Source organism: Mytilus galloprovincialis, chromosome 4 (assembly GCF_965363235.1).
Source record: "Mytilus galloprovincialis chromosome 4, xbMytGall1.hap1.1, whole genome shotgun sequence".
Classification (NCBI taxonomy): Eukaryota; Metazoa; Mollusca; class Bivalvia; order Mytilida; family Mytilidae; genus Mytilus; species Mytilus galloprovincialis.
The window spans coordinates 96,987,764-97,013,770 of NC_134841.1; the positions used below are offsets into that span (position 1 = coordinate 96,987,764).

General features: G+C 32.1%; 1 protein-coding gene and 1 long non-coding RNA gene across 2 annotated transcripts; one reads left to right on the forward strand and one right to left on the reverse strand.

Moving 5' to 3' along the window:
- Positions 1–4,858: 4,858 nt before the first annotated feature.
- Positions 4,859–24,296, reverse strand: LOC143073537 (universal stress protein Slr1101-like). Its single transcript, XM_076249174.1, has 4 exons — positions 24,143–24,296; positions 6,948–7,031; positions 5,665–5,777; positions 4,859–5,252 (listed from the first exon to the last, which is right to left on the reverse strand). Exons 1-4 carry the CDS (start codon positions 24,219–24,221, stop codon positions 5,058–5,060), a joined length of 471 nt encoding a protein of 156 aa, XP_076105289.1. The 5' UTR covers positions 24,222–24,296; the 3' UTR covers positions 4,859–5,057.
- On the forward strand, positions 7,462–18,752 carry LOC143070868 (uncharacterized). The gene is made up of 3 exons (XR_012976749.1): positions 7,462–7,648; positions 15,703–15,866; positions 18,422–18,752. It is a non-coding gene; the product is annotated as an uncharacterized LOC143070868 (long non-coding RNA).
- Positions 24,297–26,007: the final 1,711 nt, after the last annotated feature.

Genomic DNA, 26,007 nt, shown 5'->3' on the forward strand with positions numbered 1-26,007 from the left:
CTATGTCTAGCCATTATGTCCAATGGTGTCATTTTGACGTTTCTGCACAGTGGCGTCTTTTATACAAATACACACTAGTTACGAACTGTTTAGGCAGTTAAAATGATGCCGGGAAATGTTCATTCCAAAATGGTCTTCTGAGTCAAAATAACACTCAGATTAGAAAAACATACACACATAAGGAATAAACCCTTTATAGACACACGGGAAAAGGGGGGATGGGCCGAGGGATAATTTCTTATGGACAAAAGTTTTCACGCAAATCTAAAACACCTTTATAGATTAGAAACCGATTAGAATCCGAGTTACAATGGTCTTATAAATTTTAAACAACTATATAAATACGTATTTGTAAAATGAAACCATCAGTGCTAAAAAGATAGAGAAATAGTCGGAAAACTCAGACACAGACACATACTGATACTAGTATTGGACAAAAGTGAGTTCAACAACAAAAAAATCATTTCAACTAAAATGATTATAAAAAGAAATATTGCTAAATTATTAAATGACCGATTTTAATGAAATAAATACCATAAATTTTTATGTCAATTTGTCAAAAAAATGTTCTGGCTAAATTTATCTTCTCATGTGTCCCTTGGCTCCGGAAGCAAGATTTTTTTTAAAGGTTGCTATGTTTTCTTTCCAAAATAAAATTGGAAAAATTTGCATTTGTTTTCATCTAATCGCAGATCAGAAAATAAAAACGATCCTTACGTAATTAATTGCCTTATACATGATAAATTTTGAAAGATCTCTTCAGCTTATGGTATTAATTTGATATAAGTCGACCGAGTAGGTACTCCGCTCTTGATAACAAAATGTGAAAGTTAGTTTATGGCGTCAAATTTGTTAATTATACATGTTACGTCTTGCGACGCAATACCGTGCGTAACGTCACTACGCTCATCACGTTCAAGATGTTGTAGCAAATAATTCGTTCCGGCGTGACATTTGTTCCGATAACTTATTTCATCGGACATATGTTCCACCGAAATTTATATCACGGAAAATGTATAACGGAATATACGTACATGTTCCAGCATTGTAAAATTTGTTCCCGAGATAATTTTTGGACCAAATGGATATAAGTTCTGGAACAAAAATCACAGCTCCATGGATTTTGTTCCAATGAAGTGAAATAAGTTCTTGTGATATAAGTTGCGAAGGAACATATTCTATAGAAACAATGAATAAGTTCTACTCGAACCTTTTTTTTTACAAATATTTCACAGTGGAACATTTTCTTGTTATACAATTTAAATGATAATGCAAGCTGCATGAATGCCGTACTATACTTTCATATGATACATTTGCAATTGAAGACATGACTTTAACTCTAAGATGAAAAATCAAAATAAAAGCGATTGCATTCAATAATGAGCAGAATAATATAAGAAGATGTTGTATGAGTGCCAATAAGAAAACTCTCCATCTAAGTCACTATTCGTAAAAGTAAACCATCATAGGCCAAAGTACGGTCTTCAACACGGAGCATTGGCTAACACTGAACAACAACCTATAAAGGCCTCACAAAACAATATCCATGTTACTACTAGGATATATATTACAAAGAAAATTGAGTAAATTGAGGTTATACCGAAGAAAAAATCAACCCTGCTAATATAGCTATAACCGAATATAAATATACTTCCAAAGTAAGCTCTCGTGTGAGAACTGTTTAAAGTAGGTTAGATTCAAACAAGCTACCCTTTGGCAATAAATATATAGAATGAAGATGTTTTATTTGTTCTCTCTATTCATTTTGCTACTCAAGCATCTAAAAAAAATACGTCATTATATTGAAATGGAAATTCAATGACTTTCTATATATATATATCAAAGAATCTTTATCATATTCTGAGATCTAAAAAAAATGTTTACTTTATATTAATAATTCATTTTAAAGCAGAAAGATCATTTTGTCTATTTGACTTGGAGGTTTCATAATTGTACGACATTATTTTTGATCTTTCAATTTAAATATGACTATATTATATACTATACTATATATTTTTTCTTGTTAAATTATATTATACTATACTATATCTTTTTTCTTGTTTAATTATATTATACTATATACTATATCTTTTTTCTTGTTAAATTATATTATACTACTAGAACACACCCGTGATATCGCGGGTCCGCGACTGAATTAAAGTATATAACTATGCACGTAAGCCTTATTTTAGTATCGGTATTGCCATCTGATAACTTGAGTCGTGCTGATTATAAGATACACAGTTTTCTCTGCTTTCAAATCTTTCTGTTTGAACCCGTCGACCTGAAACTTATCAATTATTGGTAATACTCAGTTCCTGGAATTGAGTATTTTTTTAATCAACAGCATTGTCCAATAAAGTTGAATTCTTTGATTCGTTTTTTTACGTCATGCCCGCTAACAAATTGAAAACTGTACCTATACGCCTTATTTTAAGTCCAGATTTTTAGTATTCGTATTGTTATCTTAGAAAGTCTTACTAATTAAAATACTACAATCATACATTAGGGAACAATTTGACAATTATTTAATTTAGTAGTGTCAACCCTGTGATTATGACCCGTATATATAGCAAAATCAAATACACCGTTTGATGGTGCGCCTGTCAGATGCGGAACGTACAGATAAGGTAATAGGTAACAGGTGAATATACTATTGGTATCGGTATCGGATTCGACCCGGAACTTGTTGATTATTGGCAATATTATTTATGTGGAAAACAAAAGGGTCTGGAGTGGTGTAATTTTTAATCTACACCATTGTCCTATATTAGCTATAAATAAAGTTGAATTCTTTGATTTGTCGTTTTTACCCGATGACGGCTGATAAATTGGACCTCGTTATTTTAGTATTATAGATACTTTATCTTTTTTCTTGTTAAATTATATTATATACTATACTATATCTTTTTTCTTGTTAAATTATATTATACTATACTATATCTTTTTTCTTGTAAAATTATATACTTTTCTTATACACAAATCAGTCTTAATTTATGTATAATTGCACTTCAAGTATTCCATTATTCCTATGCATATTTATTATAATGATTTGGCCTTGTATGTATGTTTCTTTTTTTGTCTTGTAGTAAATCACATCCGAAATGAATGACAGACGGACATATATACAAAACTTAATGAATAATTAAAATCAAGATATTTGCGTTATAACGCAATAATTTAATATTGGATGTAACGCGTCGTCTGATTGGCTGACGTTATTTTGTTATCAGCCCAAAAAAAGGTGTGGCGCTAATGTAACAGTAAATTTGGTCCGGTAGTAAAATTTTGTTCTCCAGACTTTTTTTCCTAGTGATTCAAGTCCATGTCTATGATTTTACTAGGAATGTAAGTCCTAGGACAAATGTTTCTAGGAAAATAAGTCCATAGCTAGTCAAATATGTCTGGCACTTATTTTCCTAGGAAAAATTGTCAGAAGACTTGTTTTTCTAATAGTTTTATTACATCATAAAAAAACAGTCAAAATAGATAAAAAATCAAGATTCGAAAATTTCCTTATTTTTTCCAATTAAAACAAAGGACATTTCCTTTATAACCTAACTAAAACATAAATATTGAGTTTCCATTACTTATAACATTTTCCTTTTATAATAGACATGGACATTTTTACCTAGGAATTCTAATGTCATGGACATGATTTCCTAGGAAAATTAGTCTAGGGACATAAATTTTATTTAAAAATGTGATACACAACTCTTTAACAATATTAAAACATATAACATTTATATTCACCTTGTAAAATTAAGGGCATGGACATTTTAACCTATAACTGATAATGACATGGCCATGATTTTCTAGGTATATTCTAGGTATATTCGTCTGGAGTCAATTTTATTAAAAATATTGATACACAACTCTTTCATTTTGTCTTCTTCATTCAACTTTTAAAACTAAGGGCATGAACATTTTATCCTAGGACTATTAATGACATGGACATGATTTCCTAGGAAAATTAGTCTGGGGACATAAATTTTATCAAAAATATAACTATGCAACTCTTAAAAATTTAAATGCAATTGAATTTATTATAGGATTTTATAGGACATGCTTACCTAGGAAAATTAGTCTGGGGACATATATTACTAACATCGGACTAAATATACTAGTATATTCTGAAACCATGGACTTTTTATACTAGTAATATTTGTCCGCCCAGACATATTTTACCAGGACAAATTTATCCCTTACACTAATACGCTTCCTTTATTCCATCTAACTTATTATTCGATGCTAAACGACAACAATATACAAGAAAAAACACGGAAAGAGGTGCAAAAATGCTGGAAAGCGTCAGTGGTTTCTACGGGATGCGATCCTCGTGAGATGCGATCCCGCGGTGTGTTAAATTACTGATTTAAACATAAGTTTCGAAGTAACCACTCGACTACGCCAACACATTCTATTAGAGAGAAATATAAATATATATACCTGTACATTTAAAAACTACCTGTATAAGATCATGTGACGTAGGTAGTTACCCGGTAAAAGGAAAAATAATTAAGTTATGGAATGTTGATTGTTCAGTCATTGTTGACTCAGATCATTGTGATAATAGATTTTTTTGTTTTCTTAAAGGTTCTGGCAACTGTTAGTTGCACATGGGATACAAATCATTGCTTACACCGATCCGTAGATTAGGTCTTAACCAACTGTGCCAGTCTATAAGGCATTCGTGTTTTAATTTGCAATATGTCTTGGAATTTTGTCTTAAAGATGACAATCAGTTGTTTTACTGCACAATGGTAAATTTTTCCCGGGTCAAAAACATGTTTACAATATAACGAACTGATTTGAATGTAAAAATTTATTTTTTTTTAAACAGAAATAGTTTAATCGATTATCAAAACGGGTATATTTATTGCATCTTACTTTAAAATATCAGTATAAATATCGTCAAAACTGACGGTATGGAATAAATATAGTTTACCCAATAACTTGGCATTACATTTATGATATATTTTCATAATAATATTAAAGTATTGACCTAATATCAATCTTCCTGTATTTTGAGATCATACATATATATTTTAGCAGTGTTAATGTCTACAAACAAAGACAGGTACATGCGAATGGTGTAAAATGTAGTCGCTGACACTGCCGACCATTGTTCTTCTGATCTGTCCTAAACCCCGACAGCCTGTGATTATCATGTCCGCTTTCTTTTCTTCAGCAGCCTTTATGATCCCATCTCCTGGTTCGCCGATTACTTTCACTAAATCTACATCATGCAGCTGTCAAATAGATATTTCAATGAATTGTTAAATTAATTAAAAATACTTACTAAAATATACCTAAGGGATATAGACTCGCAAGTCCAATTAACAGAGATTAACGCCATCGCCAAATAGAAACGCAGGATGATAATGCAGGACCTCGTTAAAAAGAGGGAAACTTTGATAAAATAACTCAAAGGCGGATTTAGAGTGGGCCCGGGCCCCCTTTTCTTGGAATAATTTGGTTGAAATTATAGGGAATCACTGGAGCATGACCAGAGCGGACCCCTCTAAGGCGGTCAGTGGGCCCCCACTTATGAAAACTTCTGGATCCGTCACTGAATAACCCACTATGAAATATTTCTTGCCCCAGAAAAGGTCTGCATATTGTTGAGTACTACTATTATAGTTTGTGCATACATATACTCACTCCAAGCTTTTTACAATCCGCTACATACTTCTCCATCAGCTCTTTGGCTTTCTTTTCTTCTGCTGCGAAAGCGTGAGTGATAGAATCGGGGTTACCTGGTACCATGGAAACAGCTGCAATGGTAGAGTATATGCTTTGTAAAATTTGACAATACATCCTCAAAATTGTGTATTGTCATTTAATGAATTGTTATACTTATGACCCTCTTTACTCAAAGCACATCCTTACATTTTGAAAACGATATTGCTTTCATTTCTGAATTTTCTTCTTCAATATACCAGAGACATATATATGTCTATGAATATTCTTAAATGAAGTATTCTTTTTCGTGCACATTAATTAATGACGTTTCCTCTAACATGCGTGGTATTATTTTTACTGTTGATCTCATAATCATTAAAATAAAATCGAGAATGTAAACGGGGAATGTGTCAAAGAGACAACAACACGAACAAAGATCAGAAAAAGTTTTTAATAACCATTTCAACCACAACTGAAAATTTTCAACAACTATGAGAACATCAAATTGTCTGCTATATTATCTAAATCTAGTTTTCGTAGGGTTCCATCTTATTTTCCTCAATCTAACGTGTATGTACTTGGTCATACCGAACAACAAACAATGTTGTGCAAGTGTCACCCTTCTAAACACATAAACTGCAGTTTTGTATAAGATGTACTCTTCTCAACTTCTGAGTGCACAACCGATTTTCCAGATGCAGTTAAATTTTACTCGACTCCGATCCGTGCAGTCATTGATTTAGTTTGAAAAGTTCCGTGTGCTTAGTAAAAACACACACATTTTTAAGTCTATGATTAGAGCCAACTTTTAATAGAACTTAGACCACACTATAGCTACACCACCATTTGTTCAAATTATCTGCCTCTAAAAGAAATAGAAAGAACATGGCACCAGTCACGGAAGAGCAGAGCAATTATGGTGTTGGGAAAAGGGCACATGCTTTTTTCTTCTTTTGAATCATATAAGAGGGTTTCTTCCACATGTATAATACGTTAATGGTTTTGAAAAGTTATGTTTTTTTTTTCAGTTGGGTCGTGTATATATGCATATATGATATTTATAAGAAGACACAATTGTCCTCACATTATGCATGATCCTATGTGTAGTTAACACATAAAACACTGAGTCCCAAAATATTACTGAAAATAATATGTAACATGTTTTGTGAAGCCCCATCTTGTAAGCTATCTTCTAAGTTCTATGTCAATATACACATTTCGCCCTTATACTAATAAAAAAGTATTATGCTATTGATACTTACATCCATACGTAAGATGTTTTCTGTGGTCAACACAATGTGTTAGCAAAACTTTGTCCCCAGATTTGTGAACATTTTCAGTATACCCTGTAAAACACATACACAACTATTGATTTATGCAAATTAATGTTTTCAAAGTCAAGTTTTGATACTGATTATATATACAATGTATGCAGACATCCTGGTAATGTCGTTTTGAACTTTTGGACTGTTGCACTTAACTAATACCCCAATGCTGTTCTTCTGTGGTCTGCTCATTGCTTTTCATTCTTTACTTCGCAGCAAAGAGTTTCAAATTCAACTATAGTTAAGTTGAATGTGTGATTAAAATCATCAAAACCAATGGCCGTAAGTTAGCGAGAGTGGCATTCAAACTATATAAAGTTTATCAAAGCATGGAAGTATTATTTTACTTCCATGATTAAAGTTAGGACTAAAGAACAAATAAATGAGCGAAGTAAAACCCCATCTTGTTAAACATGCCAAGTTTTGTAAACTCCCCGGCAGTTCCAGTTCCGATCCGCATACGGGCCCGAATACTACTCTACACTAATCACTGCCTTCGGCTTTTTTCGTTACGCGCTCTTCAAGTGGTTTGACCCGTGATGACCTTTTGTTGCTACTGAAGCAAATATGGCCGACCATTGATGAATGAGGATATCTGTTATCAACTTTACCATAATACATGAATAAAAACGATAGCTGTAAGTAAAATACACTCAATTCAAATAATTTTACTAAATAGAAACTTTGCAAAATTCTGTATCGTTAGGTCGAAGAAATCGATTGTGGTCAATTATGGCTTGAAAACTATCGACTTTGCATAAAATGTTGTGAGAGTCTGAGTGGTTAAATTTACCCGAGAAGCTGCTCCATATGGATTAAATTAGGGATAAATTTTCTCAAAACTCGATTCAGATATATACATGATATATAATTTCATGGAATAAAGAAATAAATACAAATACAAATACAAATACAAATATTTTATTGGCACAAACTCAATTACAATAATTGGCAACGGCCCATACAACTAGTATACTAATAGTAATGATGCAGCAATTAAACAATAAATACTACATAGCATATCATTGGGCACATTTCGAACAATGAAATGTGCAGTTATAAATATCAATATATATAGGTTAATTTGTAAGAATAGACTACTGACATAAGTACTCAAGGTACTGTCTTAGGTCCTGTCTTATTCTTGGCGTATATCAACGACCTTCCAGACTACCTTACACATAGCAAACTAAGACTATTTGCTGATGACAGTATCTTATACATGCCAGTTAAATCCCAGAGTGACTGCCTAAAACTGCAAGCTGACCTTGACGCAGCTGCAAAATGGGAAGAGGACTGGCTGATGGCCTTCCACCCAGACAAGTGTAATGTTCTCTCTGTAACAACTAAACGTCAACCTTTAAAACATAATTACACTCTCCACAATCATATACTAGAATCTGTTACATCTGCTAAGTACTTAGGCATCACATTACAATCAAACCTTAAATGGGACAAACACATAGATGACAATATATCAAAGGCCAACAAAACTCTCGGCTTCCTTCGAAGAAATCTGAAAACATCAAACCAAAACATCAAGAGCCAGGCATACCAAGCACTTGTCCGTCCCAAACTCGAATACTCTTGCTCAGTTTGGGACCCCCACACTTCAGAATCTATTTCAAAGATAGAGATGGTCCAAAGGCGAGCTGCTCGGTATGCCTGCAACAGGTATCATAATACTAGTAGTGTATCAAACATGCTGAACACACTAAACTGGCCTATTTTGACACAACGCAGACTGCGTGCACGACTGGTTATGATGTACAAGATCACACATCAACTTGTTGCTATACCATCTAGCACAATTCTCATTCCATCAGACTCAAGAACCAGAAAACATCATTCTCACACCTTCAGACATATTTATACATCAAAAGACTCGTACAGATTTTCATTCTTCCCATACACAATAACTCAATGGAATCTATTACCAACCACAGTAGTAAATACACAGACAGTCGACTCTTTCAGAGATCAGCTAACATATGCTGTTCTCTCCACTATTATTTAAAAAACTTCATCTCATGTACATAGTTTTAATCACTACATCTGTTCTTTGCACTGTTTGTAAATATAACTTAATTTTAATAAATAGGCCACGTATGCACCAGTTATTAATCATCTTTATTCAGATGGAAAACTGGAAAACTTAAAGAAGAAGAAGAAGTATATTGTATGTTATAGCTTCAAATTGTTCATATTACTCATTTATAAGGAAATTTTTCCTTGATTCAAATGAATGATTAATAAAAGATGATATTAATCTAAGTGTTTTTCTACACTTGTTATTAAGTAATAGTTTAATATATTCATCCTCAGTTTTAGATTGTTTGTCATAATTTTTAAAATAGGACAATTTTGATATAAGAACATTTCTTTGTGATTCATATTTTGTGCAGTGCAAGATAAAATGTTTTTCGTCTTCTATATTTTTATTATGACATAATTTGCACAACCTTTCTTCTCTGTTAACTTGCATGTATCTACCTCTTTCAATTTCAAGATTGTGTGCACTTAGCCTTAGTTTTGCCAAAGGTGCCCTATCTTTCAACATATTCAATTGGTCAACATAGTGTGCACGTTTATTTGAAAAACAAAAATGTCGAAAAAATGATAGTTTTGATGATTCAGTAATATATGAATTCTGTTCTTGTAAAATTTGGTCATGAATTCGTTGTTTTATTTGAGCAAGCATAGGTGTAATAGTTACATCAAAAGATGTTAAATATGAGAAACCCAGATTATGGATACATTTCTTCATATTACTTGTCCATAGGTTGTTTTCTCTTGTTTGAATAAATATGTCATGAGCTAAGATTTTGTTAGATGAGATTAAATGATCTAAAAATTTCATGGAAGACAACAAAATTTTAGCTTTTAAGGGGAGTCTACCAAGCTCACTGCGACATGCATGGTTTGAAGTTTTACAGTGAACCCCCAGAATTTCTTTTATAAATTTTATATGAAACTTTTCATATGGTTCATTCTCATTATTTTTTTGAATTGATTCAATACCCCAAACTTCACTTCCATATAATAAAATTGGAAGTACCATTGTATCAAAAAGTTTTTCTAAAAGTCTACATGAATTGTTGAGACTAAGAGATTTCTTTATTTTAAATAGAGCTTTTCTAGCCTTTTCCATCAATAAATTGGAGGCCAGGTTAAATTTGCCATTGTATTTTAAAGTTATCCCAAGGTAACAATATTTATCAACTGTCTCAATATAATATTTGTTGATAGTAAAAAAGTTTTGAAATGATTTGCCGTTAGAATTGAATATTAGGACTTTTGATTTTGTAGAATTTACTTCCAGCTTCCAATCTGTACAGAACTGAGCTAGAGTGTCTAGACTACATTGTAGTCCTTCTGGACTACTTGACAATAGTACCAAGTCATCGGCATATAACAAACAATGAATCTTATCATCACCAATTAGCACAGGGTCTGTGCTATTGTTTTTTAAATTTTCAACAATATTATTAATAAAAATATTAAATAGTAAAGGGCTTAGAACATCGCCTTGTTTAACACCTCTTTCAGATATGAAATATGTACTTAAACCATCATTAAATTTTATTCTATTCTTTGTTTTGGAATACATTGAAAAAACTATGTTAAAAATTTTCTTTGGAATTCCATGTGTTAATAGTATATGGAATAATCCAATTCTCCATACCGTATCAAAGGCTTTTTTTAAATCAATAAATGCAGCATAAACTTTCTTATGTTTAGTCTTGTATTGTTCAATAATTGATTTCAATGAAAAAATATGATCAGCTGTTCGATTATGTTCCATAAAACCAATTTGGTTTTTGCTTATCAAATTGTTGCATTGTGTAAATTTTAATAATCTGGCATGTATAATCTTGTTAAACACTTTTCCAAGGTTCGAACTGATAGAAATCCCTCGGTAATTTCCAGGGTCGGCCTTACTACCCTTTTTGTGAAGTGGGACAAGAAGACTCTCATTCCATATTTTTGGGAAGATACCTTCATTAAAGACAAAATTGAAAAGTTTAACAAGAGATTCCATGGTAGAGGTGGTACCATTTTTGTCGAGCCTTCGACTTTAGTCGAAAAAGCGAGACTAAGCGATCCTACATTCCGTCGTCGTCGGCGTCGTCGTCGTCGGCGGCGTCCACAAATATTCACTCTGTGGTTAAAGTTTTTGAAATTTTAATAACTTTCTTAAACTATACTGAATTTCTACCAAACTTGGACAGAAGCTTGTTTATGATCATAAGAAAGTATCCAGAAGTAAATTTTGTAAAAATAAAATTCCATTTTTTCCGTATTTTACTTATAAATGGACTTAGTTTTTCTGCGAGGAAACATTACATTCACTCTGTGGTTAAAGTTTTTGAAATTTTAATAACTTTCTTAAACTATACTGAATTTCTACCAAACTTGGACAGAAGCTTGTTTATGATCATAAGAAAGTATCCAGAAGTAAATTTTGTAAAAATAAAATTCCATTTTTTCCGTATTTTACTTATAAATGGACTTAGTTTTTCTGCGAGGAAACATTACATTCACTCTGTGGTTAAAGTTTTTAAAATTTTAATAACTTTCATAAACTATCCTTGATTTGTACCAAACTTGGACAGAAGCTTGTTTATGATCATAAGATAGTATCAAGAAGAAAATTTTGTAAAAATAAATTTCCACTTTTCCGTATTTTAATGGACTTAGTTTTTCTGCGAGGAAACATTACATTCACTCTGTGGTCAAAGTTTTTTTAAATTTTAATAACTTTCATAAACTATCCTTGATTTGTGCCAAACTTGGACAGAAGCTTGTTTATGATCATAAGATAGTATCAAGAAGAAAATTTTGTAAAAATAAATTTCCACTTTTCCGTATTTTACTTATAAATGGACTTAGTTTTTTTGCCAGAAACAAAACATTCACTCTGTGGTTAAAATTTTTGAAATTTTTATAATGTTCTTAAACTATCCTGGATTTCTACCAAACTTAGACAAAAGCTTGTTTCTGATCATAAGATATTATTCAGAAGTAAATTTTGTAAAAAAAAAAATCACTTTTTCCGTATTTTACTTATAAATGGACTTAGTTTTTCTTCCAGTAAACATTACATACAGTCTGCAGTTAAAGTTTATAAATTATTTATTAGATTCATAAACTATCCTGGATTTTTTACCAAACTTGGAAGCTTCTTTCAATCAAAAGACAGTATCGAGAAGGAAATTTTTATTGATGTTTTTCCTCATTTTTGTTGAGTCTGTGATTAACAGCAAAAGTAGGCGAGACACTGGGTTCCGTGGAACCCTTACGAATTTTTTATCATCTCATTAGATATAAAATCAATAGATGGACTTTTACCATTTTTTAGTGATTTGATGGCCTTTACGACTTCACTTGGTGTGATTACACCATTAAGCTCATTTATATCATTATTAAAAGGTAATTTAGCCTTTAGACTTCCAAAGATTTTTGTGACTTTTTCCTGAAAACGATTCATTTCGGGGTGTTCAAGAGTTAGTTTTTCAAAGTGTTCCTTAAAAGAATTATAAGGTAATGATTCATTTGTTTTACAAGTTGATGACTGATCTAGTTTGTTAATCAATTTCCAGAAAACTTTAGGGTTTGATTCTACACAATTATCCAACTCATTACAAATCTTTTCTTTGTACTGTTTCTCTTCGTATTTACATCTACGTCTGAAGCGAGAGCGAAAAGTATAAAAAGATTTTCTATATTCAGCATTGAACGGAAATTTGTTGACCAATTTCTCGTAGTTTTTAACAGAGATCCTCAGATCTTTACACGATTCAGAAAACCATGGTTTTTTCTGTGTTTTATTAGATTTGTTTCTTTTAGGTTTACCCCTTTTAATGAATTTTGTGGACATATTAGCTGTTTCTATTAAAATTGAATTGAATTCGCCAACCATTTCGTTGACATCACCAAAATCTTTTTGTATGAAGTTGTTAAATTTATCTTTAATATTTTTACTTTGAATATTTGTTTTGTAGAGCTCTATAGCTTCATCTGACCAAATGAATTTGCCTGGTAAATCCTCAAGTGTTGAAGAAAAATTACAGTTGTTGACAATGTTAGACAAAATACCACATACAATAGGACAATGGTTTGATAAAGCAGTAAATTCATGTACTTGGAAAAAACCCACAGAATTAAAAAGTTCATTTGATACAATTGAGTAGTCTACAAGACTACATCCATTATAAGTAATACAGGTTGGTCTGCCAAATAAATCACATGTGGTTCGACCATTCAGGATCCTAAGTCCTGATTCTTTACACATATTAAGTAAATGTTTACCACTATTATTTATTCTTTTATGGTCAAGATTATTTCTTGGCAAAGTAATATCAAACTTATAAAAATCATCATCATTACTAGAATGACTTTTTTCATCATTTACAATAAAGTCAGGCATAGTGTTGGTGTAAGCATTAAAGTCCCCTTGGATAAGGATATCACCAAGTTTACTGTATTTTACAATTCCTTCTAATAAGTGAGTATACATAGATTGAATATCATCTGCACTATGGGCAGCACTTTCAGGAGATATATAAACAAAAGCTACGTAAATGTCTTTAGGGAGGTTGAAAAATTTGTGTTCTAATTTTGTCCAAACTATATCTGGATGTTTGGTTGCCAATTTTGATATACCTTTAGAGACAGATGTTTTGGCATAAATGCTTACTCCCCCCGAGTTTCTTCTGGCTTTTTTATTCTTTTTTCTTGTTTTGGCAACAATTAGATCAAACCCCGGTAAATTAGTACAGGCATTGACATCTTCCAGCCATGTTTCTACCAAGCCAAGGATATGAAAATTTGAAATAACTTGTAAAAAGTGACTGTCATTTATTTTTGAACTAATAAGCCCTTCAATATTCCACATGGCTATATTGAGGAGCGACTTTTGGTCAAATTTGTTAATCATTCTAGGTTCAATAATAAATTTGGTTGGGTTATTTTAGGATGTTGGGACTATAATATGATACATGTACATGTGTAATAGTGAACACTGATGATTATTTTTTCTTTTTTTCTACTTCATCATTTGATTATAAACATAAAAATAATATAACAAGCTACATAAGAAATGTATGTGCTGTAAAAAGAACAATAATTATAAAAAATAAAAATAAAAAATAATAATACTAAACAGTTACAACAAAATACTTTCTATCATGACTAGATTAGATTCATAATTTGTTTATTATTGGTTAATTGTGAATGTTTTGTTGAGCATCAGGATGAAATGTTGCAATATTTGGTGGCCAAGGTGTATAGGGTGGTACATTCCATGGTTGACGCCATGGAGCACACATGTTCATAGGGATTTGCGGAGGAAACCATTGCATAAAAGGATTTGCTGGCGGCGGAGTCATCATGTTCATAGGTGAAATATGGTTGGTCATCTGAGGACTTTCGAAAGCGGACGGATTGGATAATGGTCTTGTCATGTCCATGTTATTTATTGGCAATTGAATATTTTGAAATGGAGGCGCAGATGAAGGTCGATCGTTCCAAGACCCATTTGGTTGACCATACTGGTGTCGTAACAATCATAAAACTATTATACAATGTATTTACTTGCAAAATAACACAGGGTAACACACACATACTAGATTTATTATGAATTTTGCTTTTATTATATATGTCATCATAGTCATGTGCAAAATAAATGTACAATAGTCTGGATGGGAACATTTTCATTTCAGTATTCAGGGTTTGAAATTAGCATGAGTCCACAAACAATAGCCCTACAATTACAAGCATTTAAGTGTGGGCTACTTCAATTTTTTTTTTATATATATTATTTTATATATATGTTGGCTATAAAATTTAAGCTGTGGGCTACAATGCTAAAATTTTTACTTCAATCCCTGGTATTACTATTTATTTCAAGAATATTTTATTGAATTATTATCCGGTCAATTTATACAATGTAATAATACCCCCCCCCAAGTAAAATCATTAAGGGCAAATAAAAAAATACGTGTGTTTCCTATTTCCCCATTTACCCTATGATTTAAGGTTACAAATAGCTGCCTGCCTTAGAGTTTTTTTTGTCGTCTTTTCAATAAGCATTTTACAATATAATATCTCTTCCAATGTGGAATAAAGTAAATTCCCTATTTTTTTCATAGATATTATTTAATTTGGCCTTATATATATACATGTACTTAAATTTGATGATAGAGTGTATAGTTAAATCTTAAATGGAAAAGTTGATTATAGTACATGTATGATATAGGTAAAACATGTACAGGTATGATATAAGTAAAAAATATTTACAGGTAAATGTGGCGCAATTTCATTTCATTTATTGGCGCAATTAATACCATCAAAATAAAAGAGAGTGGCGCAATTAATACCTTTTCAAAACTGCAATTGGCGCAAATTGATTCTGCCCCTAATTTAAGAAGGATAAAGGATTAAGCCCTGAGGCATTATTGTCACTTTGATTATAAAATGTCCATTATCAATTGGATATATATTAACTTGTTGTCCAAGTAAAATATATAATATAAACATAATTAATGATAAATTCTTTGAGTCTCAAACATAAGCATTAAAAACCTAAACACATCTGAAAGTCATTTTAACTCTGTCATATATGTTTAATAAATAATGCAACAATTTATTTTTAGTTAAACTTATTTTATTATCTCTTTATTAATTTCAGCTATGTCAACCAGAATGACTTTGAACACAGTCATTGAATTAGTTTCCTTGGAGACTTTAACAGTAATTGTTAAGACTTGGAACCAGACAGAATGAAACTGTGAGAAAGTTTACATATACATGTACAGTGTACATGTAGCTTCAATATGAATCAATTGATACACCGTAAGTATATCTTCTATGAAAGTTATAAATTGGTTGTTCACAAAATTTAGTTTTCAGGGGCGGATCCAGAACCTTGATGTCTGGGGGGGCACCATGAAACCAAAATTTTAGATTTTTTAGAGATGTATATACGGTATATGCGAGTGTGAGTGTTTTGTTTTTGGTTGTTTTTTAAAAGGGGGAGGGTCAGATCATCGTTTCTATATCTCTATATTTCTAGATTTTTTTTATTGTTTTTACTATTTCACTTTATACTTTCTTTTCCTGCCAATTGATCTGTTATTATATTTGTTCTCAACATGCATCAATTATTTGCCACTGGACGTTAAACAACATACAATCAATCAATATTTTCTTCATCACCTCTATATTTTTTTGGCCTTACTTCCAGACTTACTTTTTTGTACATTATTCTAATATCTAAAACACCTTCATATCCTTACAAATGGTGACCTTTTTTAGCCTCATACATGTACATGGCAATTGAAACAATAAAAATAAACAAATATAACTGTATGCTCGGGCATTTAAAGAAATTTTTAAGTCCCAGATTCAGTTACAAAATAGATCTTAGGAAAATCATTTAGCATTTTATTAATGATTTTTTATAAGAAAATGTCATTTCAACATGTTTTTCCTAGACCGGTGAAAAAAATGGGGGTTTGACAAATTGTCGATTTTCCTTGAAAAAAAGACGGAAGTAAATAGGACATTCCATTCCATTTAAAAAACAAACGTGTATGGTATTAAAAAATAATTTAATGATTTGATTTGTTGCTGAATAAATTCACAAAAAGACTGTTTTGAAGAGAGAAAAAACATAAATTCTAAATAAAATGGTAATGTGAGTACTGTATTTTGGAATGGAGAGAAACTAAGAACCTAAATACAGATGTATACCAACATTATCAACATAAACATATAATTTGTACCTATTCTTTAAAAACACAGATCAGAAGTTTCACCTGGTAATCGATTTTAATCTGTATTGTATTATAAACCAATAAAAATTCGTACTATTCCAATCAACATGTAAATGTATTTTCCATAATTTAAGCTTGCAAAGAGAAATTAAAAACACACAAAGGTGTCAATATTTACACACCCATCGACAAGTTGTCATAAATCACGCATGTGGACGCTGGCATTAATTGACGGCCAGTATAAAAAGTCAAATCAAGCTGTGATTCATTTCCGCTCTAGATATTAAGAAGATTCAGTAGCAATAAAATTATAATGTTAAAATTTTTTTTTGGTGACCTGAACTGGGGGGGCACATGCCCCCTGTGCCCCCCCCGGTAAATCCGCCACTGCTTTTTACTAGACAAATGCTAGATATATTTGAGCATATAATACAAGACCAAATTATATATTAAAACAAATACAAAAGTTTTTCTAAATATTACTATATTTCCTATATATATGGTGATATTAATTATATGATCAAATTGTTAGATACAACTACACTGTATAAAATAGAGGATGTTGTATGATTGCCAATAAGAAAACTCATCCAATGATAGACAAAATGACAGCAATTAACAACTGTAGCCTAAAGTAGGTCACCATACAGTCTTAAACAATGAGTAAATCCCATACCACACAGAGAGCTATAAAAGACCCTGTAATGACAAATGTAAAACAATTGAAACAAGAAATTTGGCCTAGTTTATGTACAAAATAATGAACGAAAAAAACAATATGTGATACAACAAACAACAACCACTGAACTACAGCCTCCTGAATTGGGACAGACATAAACATGTGGCAGGGTTAAACATGAAAGCTGGTGCCCAACCCTCCCCTTACCTGAAACAGTGGTGTAACAGTACAAAATAAGAACAAATTATAAAATAAGTTGAAAAAGTATTAACTCATCAGATGGATACAAAAAGAAATACATTTAACCAAAAAAAAGAGGGGACATGCCCGGTACAAGTATACAAACAACTGAAAGACATTCAGTACAGATATGAGATTATTGACTTTAAGCAAACTCAAGCTTAATATGAGGTGTGAAAAATAACCCTAAATCTGATAGGTCCTGCAACTTTTGAACAACAGACTCCAAAAAATCAAAATTAAAAGTGAACTCAATCTAAATTTTGTGTTAAAATTTCATGAGAAATTGTTCAAAGCAAAGAAGACTATAATATTTAAGGACTATTTTTGGTCCAAGAATATAAAATGTTTGTCAACTATTTCAAAAAGACACATTATGTTTGGAAATGTATAACTTTCTTGGATGCACACATATCAAGTCTAAAATATATTTTTATTTGACCAAAAAAACAAGGAAAATCAAGAATTTTATAAATTTTGTCTAAGTTTATTGCCATAGTAACTCTTAAATTGGTAAAAAAAAAAAACCATTATTTTCTGAAAATGGTGTAAAACCTTTTTTATTTAGCCCCTTCTACTTTGAGATATTGAACAAAGTGTTGTCATTTGAAAGGATGGATGGACAAACAATGGCATACCATATACATCCCTTACCTACTGTACATCAAACCAGAAGTAACAAAGTTAAAAAAAAAATGTTTATATATTTTCAGATCACAATTATGTCAACCTAATCATTGGAAGTTTACCAAGTTATATGAGACGCATTGAAAGCCTGTAGAGATTCTACATGTATACATAAATGGAATAGACTCACACTTACAAATAACAAGACTAATGCACTCTCAAACAAGGATTATTCACGTTTCAATGAGTGAATTGAAGTGCATACTAGCTGCGCATGGAAATTTGTGTGCATTTTTAAATATTTATTTTCGTTTGATTAAATTTTTGTTTTCAAAAAATTGCATGTCTTCATAAATTAAGCATGAACATACATGTATTGTTGTTATTAATTAAAATAGAAATAAAGAATAGTTTTATCTCAGACTCAATTTTAGCCAAATAATACAGTTAAATATGATTTAACTTTTTTCCAAATATATGAACATATGATACAAGGAGATGTGGGGTATAGGTTCATTGGACAGCATCCCAACAACACAAAACACAATACTTAAAGTTGAATACAATTAACAGAATAGTTTAAAACTTTCAATTGGCCATCATTCATCAAAAAGTGTGAATATATTCAAATTTATAGCCCAACAAATACAGATCTGCTATCAACAAGAAGAAAACAGGAATTAAATTATCTTGCAAATGAATTATTATTGTGCAAACCGGGTTAACCCGATCTTAAAATGGATACATTATAAACACTTTTGATTAAATAGTAGATTTTATGCATAAAACAATGCAGTATTACAACTGCTCTTACTACAAAGACATCAATTTTTGTCAAGAATTTGATGTTGAAATAATTATGGCATATATTACCATATGAGATATTCAAGCTCCATGTAGCTTCCAGTTTTTTGGTGATCTGGCGACGGCAGCTGTATTAGGTAACTTCTTAAAAGCTTTATATTTTAGAAGGTGGAAGACCTGGATGCTTCATACTTTTTATTTAGATGCTTCATGTTACAAAGTTTCCTTCAGTCACATGTCTAATGTCCTTGACCTCATTTTCATGGTTCAGTGACTACTTGAAAAAAGATTAAAAATTTTTGTAATGTGAAATTCTCTCTTATCATAAGTAAAAGCCTTAGGATAACCATGTTTGGTATGTGCGTAGCTTGCAAGGTTGTCATGCCCATCAGACAGTGTTCACTTGACCTTGACCATTTCAGGGATCAGTGAATAAGGTTAAGTTTTGGTGGTCAAATCCACATCTCAGATACTATAAGCAATAGGTCGAGTTTATTCGGTGTATGGAAGCACTGTAAGGTGTACATGTCCAACTGGTAGGTGTCATCTGACCTTGACCTCATTTTCATGGTTCAGTGGTAATAGTTCAGTTTTTGTGTTTTGGTCTTTTTTTCTTATGCTGTATGCAATAGGTCTACTATATTTGGTGTATGGTATGATTGTAAGGTGTACATGTCTAGCTGGCAGGCATCATCTGACCTTGACCTCATTTTCATGGTTCAGTGGTCAAAGTTAAGTTTTTGAGTTTGTTTTTTTCTAATACTATATGCAATAGGTCAATTATGTTTGGTGTATGGAAATATTTTATGATCTTTATATCAGTTGCACAGGTTTTATTTGACTTTGACCTAATTTTCACAGTTCATTGCTCAGTGTTAAAGTTTGTGTTTTGTTCTTTTTTTCAAACTACATGTATAAGCAATAAGTCAGCTATATTTATTGTATGGAAAAACTGTTAGCTGTACATGTCTACCTGGCATGGTTCATCTGACCTTGACCTCATTTTCATGGTTCATTGGTTAATGTTAAGTTTATGTGACAGTTGAAATACAGCTTTATCTTTAGGACTATCAACATAATATCAATGATTAGTAAAGAAGGCCAGACATTTCAGCGTGTGCACTCTTGTGTTTCCTAACTGAATAAAAATTATGAGATTTTAATTTCTAGTGAGACAATAATTTAGCAGTGACAAACAGGCAATTGGACCTGATTCCTTTTCAAAGTTTTTGAAATATAAGCAATTGATTTACAGTACATATATTCATTACTGGTTTAAATTTAATGCACACAACTCCAATATCAATTATTGTTAATGCCAAGAGTATCAGGACATAATTTGGGTGTAACAGCTACCAAGGTATCTGTTAGCTTAAAACCCAGTCCCCAATCATGTATATTAAATAGTTGAAATTAGTTAATGTGCAGTAAAAGTAAAGAGTATATATGTACAATAATGTAAGAGAGAAGGGGTCAAGATAATGTTTTGATGAGCAGTAATAAAAATACAATACAAATTAATGCAGCAAGGTTCAGTATTTCAGTATTTCAAAGAATTATTTCATAGGTGTCTAGGTAAAATGCTTGAACAAGAATAGGATTTATAGTTATTAGGACCATTACATCTACATGTACCATTCATCTATTAAAAGGGGGCAGGTTTGTTTTCTCTCTTGGAAGTCACATAACTTTAAACTGCATTGATAATTTTTTTCAATCAACTGCTTGAAATGTGTGGCTGTGTAATGGTAGGGTGATGTCATCATTGGGAGACATTTAGTTTTTAGACAATAACTAAAGTATAAGAGAACGGATCTGTACAAGATGGTCCAACCGGTCCAAAATTAAAGTTGTTTTGATTTTTATAAAAAAAAATATTAAGGGTTTTTTGTTATGCTGAATCTAACCATGAATTTAGATTTTGAGCCCCATTATCAAATTAGTCCACATTGAAGTCCTAACAGTTCAAAACTAAACTTAGTTAGTTTTCATTAAAAGTTCAATTCTTCTGATTCTTTGACATGCTGAATCTCAACATGTATTTATGTTTTGAATATTATACCATATTACATGTACATATATTATAAGGGAAATATCCAGTTTTAAAATTTAAAGTTCTTAATCCACATTTAATCTGTGCCAGAAATCAAGCTATGTCAAATAAATATATAATCATGATAATCACAATCCAAATTGAGAGCTGTATCAAGCTTGAATGTTGTGTCCATTATTGTTCAGGGTTCCTTCTAGGGGTAGTATATAGCAGCACCCAACCATGCCAACAGAGCATTATATTTTGGAAGGAGCAAACTTATTTTAACAATTCACTTTTGGAAAAATTATTATAGATACAACGTAAATAAATGCTGATTTCATGGATTTTCTTGTTTTAAACTTTTATTACACCTCAAGCTCTGTCATGATTGATGAAATGAAAGACTGACTATATTCAAACTTGAGTTGATGATGTCAGAAAAAAGTTCAAGCCTGCAATAACTCTTGGATGTGTGGTTGTTACAAATAAAATAAAACTGAATAAACATTATAATTGCTATTGTAGGTAAGAAGATCTGGAACACATGTGAAAATATGTCACATTTTGTAAGGTTTGACATGACAAAATGACGGAGATTACTAAATAAGACTGTAGCACATGCAGGTTATACCATATAACCTAAAGTTGCTTAAATCAATATCATTTGAACTTTGGTGGATAGTCACATTACCAATCATTCCTGAACTCCATATTTTAATAATCATGATCATATATGTATTACAGCACTTTTTTAAAATGTGTTAAAGAGTTTCTGTCCCAATTATTGTGCAAAAATCAAATGGCCAATATACTATGTGCTTATCAAGTTAGTGAACATATTGAAGGGAAAGTTAACATGATCATTTGTTAATTAGTCACCAATGTGTTTCACTATATGTCCAGGATGCAAACTTTAAAGTTTATATATGTAGGGTTGTAGTCTACTGACAACCTCTTTACTTCATACTGAGAATGTATTGACCTGTTGACATGCATGTATTGAAAGTACATATGTAAAAAGAATGAAAATGACACATTTTTATGTTATTTAACTAACAATGTTAAACCTTGAACGGAAATGATATGAACCTAAAGTCTTATATTATGGGAAGGGGCATTGACTGACCTAAATATGGGGGGGGGGGGGGGAGGGGGAGTTGTTGGTTCCAGTCATGCTTCAGTGATTCCCTATATAATAACCAAACATTTTCCAGGGGAAAAAGGAGGACTGGGCCACCCTAGATCCAACTATAAATGGATAAAAGGTGTCCCTTTGAAAAGGAAACATGGAAAGGCTTGCATAATTTGGTAGACCAAAATTCAATGAACTTCATCCGTTGACAACCGCATATTCAAATCATCATTTGTACCTGTCCAAGTTTATTTTGCAGCATTTAGGCTTGTTTTCTCTTTGGACTTAGGAGGGACTATGCGCCTAACATACATTTCTATTATCTGATTCACGTTTCCCTCCATATTTACTTTCCAAAGGGCTGGGGAAGATAACTGAGATATGAATGCACACACATAATAAAGGTCCTGTGTGGGACGTAAATTTATTGCTCATTTTTTATATCTAGGAAAAGTTATTTAAATTTTGGGAAGAAATTATAAAATTGACGTTTTTCAAGCCGGTAACTAATGGTTCTGAGGAAATTTATTGCGTAGATAATCGTTCCAAAATTTGGAACGAATTTCGAAAGCCGGTGGCAGTGATTGATGGAGTAAGGGAAAAAAGTTCCGGAACGGAAACGATCACTGTCCGGAGTTTGGTCCGTTCTGTCCGGTGAAAATTTTGAGCATGTTCAAAACTTTGAACGGACGTCCAACGGATAAAATGTCCGTTGAACGTCCGTTAGGCGTCCGTTTTGTACGGTACTCGTCCGTTTCGTTTCCGTTTTGTATCCGTTACGTGTCCGTTATACATCCGTTGTAGGTCTGAAAGATTAATTCACCAACGGACTTCTACCGGACGTTTGGCGGATAAAACGGAAACCAGTTTAATGAAAATTTCTATATATATAGGCTAATTTTTGCCTGATTAAATCAAATATGCAATAAAAAATATACCTTCATGTGCTACTTTTTGAGTTGAATGAGGTCGAAATTTTGTATATTTGCTAAAAATTCGGATTTCTGACCGTATTTTCCCTTTCGAAAGAAACCCATAACTTTTTTTTATGTCTTTACTCAAAAATAAGTCATATTTATCAAATTGTCATGAATTGAGAAAAAAACGTAATTTTTTGCCGTATATTTATCAAAATTAAAAAAATTGCACTATTTACAGTTTTATTAAATTTGGTCCACATAATCTCCCTACAAAATGAAACAAAATGTCTTTTTAAAAAAGAGGGGTCCATGAACTCGTTTTCAAGTAAAATCAGTTTGAATGATAAAAATCAGTCGAAAACTGCATCTTTTCCCGATAAGTCACCGTTTGACGTCGCAAAAATAACATTTTACGTTAGCAACGTCATTACCTCCCCTGTAACTGTATCGTATGCCCTTAACGGACATGCAACGGATATGGACGGACGTCTAACGGATAAGAACGGACGTCTAACGGACATGAACGGATTGAAAAAAAGTTATCCGTTAGGCGTCCGTTCGAGCTATCCGGTAAGGTGTGACCGAGGCTTTAACGATGTCATTTTTCAAAGAAATCTACGAATTATGATTTGAACGATGCCTAAAACACAAAATTTCGGTACCTCCGTTGGTCAATTTTTGTTTTTAAAATACAATTTATTATCTTTTAGCAGTATTTTACAAATATTTCAATCTATTGTGCCTGTTTATATTTTGTCGGTGTATTTGGATATTATATGGGTAAAGAGTAACCCAGTTTTCAACCATACGATCAAGTTTGTCATGTAGTCAACGAATGACCACAACATAAATTGAAACACTAGACTGAATGAATTCCAGCGACTATAGGTCAATCCGATATCATGATATAACTTACATTTCAAAGCGAGATCTGAATGTTTGCTTCCATCGACAGCCAGGACACATATCCTTTGCTTCTTCTCCACTGTATCCATCTTTTACGACTATAAAATAAACAATCAAACATTACCTTGAACGTTGATAAAAATATGTTATCAGATAAAAAAATTATATAATTATGTGTAAATATAAAGGTGTATTCTTCAGTGAGATTTAAAGTGCACAATTTTGATACTTAAGACTGAACTTGAACAGTTTTATTGGTGTCCTATTTTTTGAGTAGGTTAAGTTAACACGCATATTCGTTTTCCTTATACAGTATCTGTATGCATTATATACACCGATGAGATTATTAACCCGTATGGGGTCGCTAATATCACACCAAGATGGTACGGTTAATGCAAAATGACTGATTTTGATTAATTTATGCGTCTTTCAGCAATCTAGGTGTCTTTCTGCAATATGGCCTCATCTTAATAAAACATAAATGAGGCAGAATATGCAGTAACATAGAAACATATTTTAGCGTAAATGCGCTTTAAAACAAAGAGTAAGAAATGATGTTTTAATACTGCTTACAATGGAGCTACTGGACCCACTAATGATTCTGAATGGTACAATTACACAATGGAGCTACTGGACCCACTAATGATTCTGAATGGTACAATTATACAATGGAGCTACTGGACCCACTAATGATTCTGAATGGTACAATTATACAATGGAGCTACTGGACCCACTAATGATTCTGAATGGTACAATTATACAATGGAGCTACTGGACCCACTAATGATTCTGAATGGTACAATTATACAATGGAGCTACTGGACCCACTAATGATTCTGAATGGTACAATTACAGAATGGAGCTACTGGACCCACTAATGATTCTGAATGGTACAATTATACAATGGAGCTACTGGACCCACTAATGATTTTGAATGGTACAATTATACAATGGAGCTACTGGACCCACTAATGATTCTGAATGGTACAATTATACAATGGAGCTACTGGGCCCACTAATGATTCTGAATGGTACAATTATACACTGGAGCTACTGGACCCACTAATGATTCTGAATGGTACAATTAAGACCATTTCTTTGATAGTTTTACTACGTCATCATGATTTGGTTGATCGTTATAAAATTTATGTTCAACCGATAACCATGTATATATTTTTATTTCCCAAATTACAAGGCCCATAAAGGGCATAAAATCAGATACAGAGAGACGAGATATACCAATTAAACTTACGACCGAGCAAAAAGATCCCCACAAAAAAAACCAGCGGTATTCTCATGTCCTCTGGAATGTAAGTAGATCCTGCTCCACATGCGGCATCCCGTCATGTTACTTGTGAGTACAAAGTCGCTGATAAGTCTTATCCGGTAAAGATTGCATATTTTGGCGTTAATATTGAGTCACTGATAAGGTCTTTGCATCGGAACTAAACACATTTATTCTAAAAACAGTTGTTGGCATGACACGGGTTATGTTCTTCTCATATATGTTATGATGGCATGATACTAAACCCCTAACGGGAAGGATTGTGCCTGATGTTCATATGAGGAAATCATAATCTTTCAGTCAGTTTAATTGAAGTCTGGAGTTGGCATGTCAGTTAACTGCTAGTAGTCTGTTGTTATTTATGTATTATTGTCATTTTGTTTATTTTCTTTGGTTACATCTTCTGACATCAGACTCGGACTTCTCTTGAACTGAATTTTAATGTGCGTATTGTTATGCGTTTACTTTTCTACATTGGTTAGAGGTATAGGGGGAGGGTTGAGATCTCACAAACATCTTTAACCCCGCCGTATTTTTGCGCCTGTCCCAAGTCAGGAGCCTCTGGCCTTTGTTAGTCTTGTATTATTTTA